At 33.8% G+C, this 4,922-nt stretch overlaps 1 protein-coding gene across 1 annotated transcript; it reads left to right on the top strand.

Moving 5' to 3' along the window:
• Nucleotides 1–2,261: 2,261 nt before the first annotated feature.
• Nucleotides 2,262–3,855, top strand: LOC136972110 (uncharacterized; the record flags this gene model as incomplete). The annotated part of the gene is made up of 3 exons (XM_067266663.1): nt 2,262–2,348; nt 2,411–2,507; nt 3,664–3,855. Coding segments are annotated over 3 exons (376 nt in total), but the record flags the coding sequence as incomplete, so codon positions are not given.
• Between the last annotated feature and the right edge of the window lie 1,067 nt (nt 3,856–4,922).

The raw sequence follows: 4,922 nt of genomic DNA on the forward strand, positions 1-4,922 counted from the left end.
AAACGGAAACGAGAAAAACGCGTGGGAAAATTCTTAAAAAATTTCCCACGCTTTAGCTCCACAACTAAGTGAAAGTGCTACGGCTGACTGTTCCACTGTTAAGAGGTTAAGAAGATTATTCTAATTAAAACATAATCTTCTTGGGTTTTTCGCGTGGGAATTATAAATCGGGCAATAAATGACTTAGCATTTAAATAATTTTTTTCTCATGTCTACGGAAGGGCAACTGCCCCTCTGCCCCCCTCTGGCGACGCTTTTGTAGACTGCTACAGTGTCATTGCAGATAAGACATAGTAGTTTATCCCTAAAAACTGAAAAAGTACTTCCAAGTTTATTCATCTTTGAAAACATAACACTCAGAATCAACTTTACGTATCTTGGATAACATCTTAAGGCTAAAACTTTTTCCCGCCGGAAGTTGCTTCTTATATTCTGGACGGAGTCCATGGCCGTCCTCCAATCAGCACTGCGAAGTCTTCAGCTCACCGGCCCAACGTACGCTCTTGTCGACTAATCGCAGCTCTTTGATTTAAATCCAACGGCCGTTATCCTCAATGTCGTTCTAACGGTTGCTCTCCAACAGACTTTTCTCCAACGGCTATCAATTTGAATTTACAGAAATACGTTATAACACATAAGGGCGGGATCGCCCGTCTCGCGATTCTGACCACGACATTAGGCTAAGTAAATAAATTTGTATGTCGTCACTGATATAAACGAAAGAGAAAAAAGAAAGAAAATATTTATTTTTCTTATAGCCTGTATTCTTTTTTATTCATTAGATTAGGAATAATGTCGCGCGGGCCGGATATAACATTTCAGGGGGCCGCATCTGGCCAGCGGGCCATAGTTTGCCCATCACTGATCTAGGCAATGAAAACTCAGATTTTCCCAATAGGGCCAATGAGAAAAAAATTTACCTTTTTCTATTTTGTCAAAAATTGTACGCATCGACTATTACTTTACTTTAGCACTAGTAGGGGGTCAATATGAATCACTTCGAAACATGTTTTATTCATTCTGATATTTAAAACTTTTTCAAAATATTTAATACGGTTGATTTGCTATTGTCTATCGCTTAAAATGCTCACCACCATTTTTTAGAATGATTGGCTTTATTTTCTTACATTTGAAGAATGCCTATTCTTAATATGTCTGTTCTCAAAGCCATTTTTCCGAATTCATTCACAAATGTTCGTAATCCTCGCGTGCTGTATCTGAGCATGTGCAATGATGTAATTGTTAAGGCAAAAATTTTCAAAGTTTATCTTTTTGAATTAAAAAGTTATGATTCTTTAAACTCAGTTATGACTTAAAACTTGTATAAATATATAAAAACTACGTATAACAAATTACTTTGCTTTTCGTTTACTTCTGTCGTTCGCTACCAGTTGACAAGTCTACATTTCCACAAATACGGAGGCAATTTTTCTTTGTAAGCTGCTGCCGCTGTAACAAAATGTAAAATACGTAAAAACGACTTCTGGTGCTACCGCCACTTTTCATAAAATAAAATTTAAGTAAATATAAAATATAATGCATGGCCATTTTACATTTTGTTACGGCGGCAGCAGCCTACAAAAAAAGGTTCCCTCCGTATTTGTGGAAATGTAGACTTGTTAACTGGTAGCGAACGACAGACGAGTAAACGAAAAGCAAAGTATTGTGTTCAACGTTAATTTTATATATTTATACAAGTTTAAAATGTATTACTGTCGGCCATGTATTGGATTTTATATTTACTCAGTTTAGACTTTTTGTCTCATTGCGGTACTTCGTTTCACTGCTTAGGAACGTTTTTGTTAATTCTCTGAGGCTACAGGTGACGTTGACAGGAATGTACGGCAAGGTACCACGTTATGAGAATTGTAAGTAGTAAAATTAAAAATAAATAAAATAATGTTTGTGAGATAATGTTATCTCTGATTGGTTACTTAGAGACCTAGTAGTAGGGACACCTTAATCTTTCTCCTATATGTTTCTAACGTCTCTCTTTTAGCTGATAAAACACCACACGAAAAATTCTATTAACTATCGAACAAAAATGACTTTATTAATTTTTGGAAAACGATTTATTTTCGAAAATTTGAAAAATTTTCACGTCACTCTCACATAGTTTCACGTAAAAACGAAACAGGGTGTAAAGATTAGAAAACACTTAGGATAAAGATAACATTCTATAAAATTAATTTTAAATTCGATGTAATGCTTAAGTGATATTTCTTGCGTTTAAGGGTAATTTTGTATTATTATGTTTTTAGAGCGCTGTATCTGGATGCAGACATTTTCCTCCTGGATGATCCACTGAGTGCTGTTGATGTTCCAGTAGCAACACATATATTCGAAAAGTAAATATTTAAATAATATGTTTTGTATAATTTAATATATTCCAATTCTATTTTTATTTCAGATGCATAATGGAATATTTGAAAGACAAGATTTGTGTTCTCGTTACTCATCAAATACAATTTGTAAATTCTGAAAGTAAAATTTTAGTGTTAAAAAAGGTGAATACGTGAATTGCTTACTAATTTTTGTTTTATAAATAATTTTCTACAGTAATAAAAACATTATAATCTATTCTAACAACATATAAATTTTAACACTATGTAGTTCAGAATAAAATTAAAAAGTAGAAATTTGAGTGCATTAGTAAATAAACCACTACAACAAAGCTATATATGACATAGTATGATGACATATATCTAAATATATAAAATTACTTGTCCTGACTGACTGACTGATCGTCATCATCGCCCAGAGCAAACCGCTGAACCTAAAGAGTTGAAATTTGGTACACGTTAGGGTAGGTCATGAAAACGCACACTAAGAAGGGATTTTATGAAATTCTTCTCCCACGGGGGAGAGAAAGAAGATTTAGGCTTAACCTGAAGAACGGCTTCTACTCTACTATTTTTATGCAATTTTTTGTTTTCAACTAAGTTTAGTCTTCATTGTGTATATAGGTGTATTAAATTGATAACATTTCAGACATTGTTATAAATATTTTTATATATTTCGAATTTTTAACCAAATGTTTGAACCGTTTAAAATTCGAATTTGTTATTGCATATTGGTTCGATTATAGAACGATTGTAAACGTTCCAGAAAATTGATCAAATTGAAAACAGTTCGTTTGATTGTCAGTAATTCTAATCATTCTCAGCAGTAGGTGTTATATAACAATTACTATGGCTCGCGAAATGCTGAATATAAATGGTGTTTGCTTGCAAGCGAAGTCGTGGGTAACAGCTAGTGGACAATATGAAAGAAAAAAGTTCTTTTAGGAAAAATTGTTTTCCAGAGAAAGATTTTTATTCCAGGATAGACATGTGACGCAATATCTGTAAAACTGTGGGTCAAGCACAAATCTCTCACGATCTACATTAATTCCTGAGAGTTTTTTAGTTCATGTATGGTTGAAACTTCTGAGTGTGAAAACAATTAGATTCACTTTCTATACGTGGCATTAAATACAAAATAGAATTTGCATTGCCAGTTTAAAAATGCTTTTGTAAACATTAATAAATAAGACATTTGTTATCGGTAAATTCGGTAAAAATTAGTTAAAACGTAATACATTTTCGAATCAAAATTTTTGTCTGCATACATTTTCATATATTAAAAATACAAAATATGTAAAGTTTTGTTTTTAAATTTCAGGGAAAATGTGAATTCATTGGGAAGTTCAATGAAATGAAAAATTTAGAAATGCTTACAGGAATTTTGCGAAAGGAAGAAGTCGCTAAAAATAGAATGGATTTAGAGACTGTGATTTTCAATGATGATGAAATAATTGGAGGCACTCAATCTGAAGTAAATGATAATATTGGAGACAGCGACCACCGCGATGCGGTAAGAATTACTTGTTTATTAGACAATTATCGCAGTGAAAATTAACAGAGTAAAATAACTGACGTTAGGCAGTTTAATTTTTTTAAAAATTAATTTTATCAACTTTTTCACATAAAGAATTACTAGTTACAACAAGCGCACCAGTGGCCAAGCAGTTCTATCGCTGAACACTGGGAGTTCGGTCGCGGGTTCATAATGCGCTGAGACAGGTTGGCCACGTGAAGTTTTCTGGGTTTTCTTCACATTTGTAACACCTGAACAGGGGCAAGTTTTCCTTACAAGACCTCCTGGAAGGCACTCTTTCTGTCGCATAACACCTGATCCAGAAAAGGCAACGAAAGACCCACTTTGGTTGTAACTTCCTCCAGAACAGACCTTGGCGCGTTTCTAACCACTTATTCACATGCACCAGGTGCTTGCCGACATCAGGATGATCTGATATCGCACGCAGAAGAAGAAGAATTACAACAAAAATAATTCGATCTCTAAATCTGCAGTCTTTTGCTTCAGCATCTCCATTTGAATGAACTCTCATATTAGTTTTCAAATGGAGTATTTTAATTTTCAACCATAAAGACAACGATTTTAAACAGGCATTCACTTCATCAGCCCTTGGTACAACAGGTAGTGTTTGCCTAAAATCTCCACACAACAAAACCATTGCACTGCCCATCACATCATTATTCTCTCATAAATCCTGGAGCGTTCTATTTAAAGCTTCAACTGCTGTTTTATGAGCCATGGCGACTTCATTGTAGACAATGATCTTATATTCCCGCAATATTTGAGCTATGGCACTATGTGTTGATATGTTGCATACCGAGATCTCTGAAAAATTTAAATTTAATAATAATTTTTAAGCAGAATGGGTCTCTTTTCCATCTTCAATTAAAGTAGCTGCAATTCCAGAGGACGCAACGCAAATGGCAATTTGTTTGTTTGCTCTTATTTTAACAAGTATCAGATTTAATAAAAATGAAAGAAAAAATCTGCCCAAAAGAAGGATTCACTTATTTATTTTTTCTGTGTTCCAAGACTACACACTTTCTTGTGTAGTCTTATAACAC

This window comes from Centruroides vittatus, unplaced genomic scaffold (assembly GCF_030686945.1).
Source record: "Centruroides vittatus isolate TY-2023 unplaced genomic scaffold, ASM3068694v2 contig_280, whole genome shotgun sequence".
In the NCBI taxonomy this organism is placed as follows: domain Eukaryota; kingdom Metazoa; phylum Arthropoda; class Arachnida; order Scorpiones; family Buthidae; genus Centruroides; species Centruroides vittatus.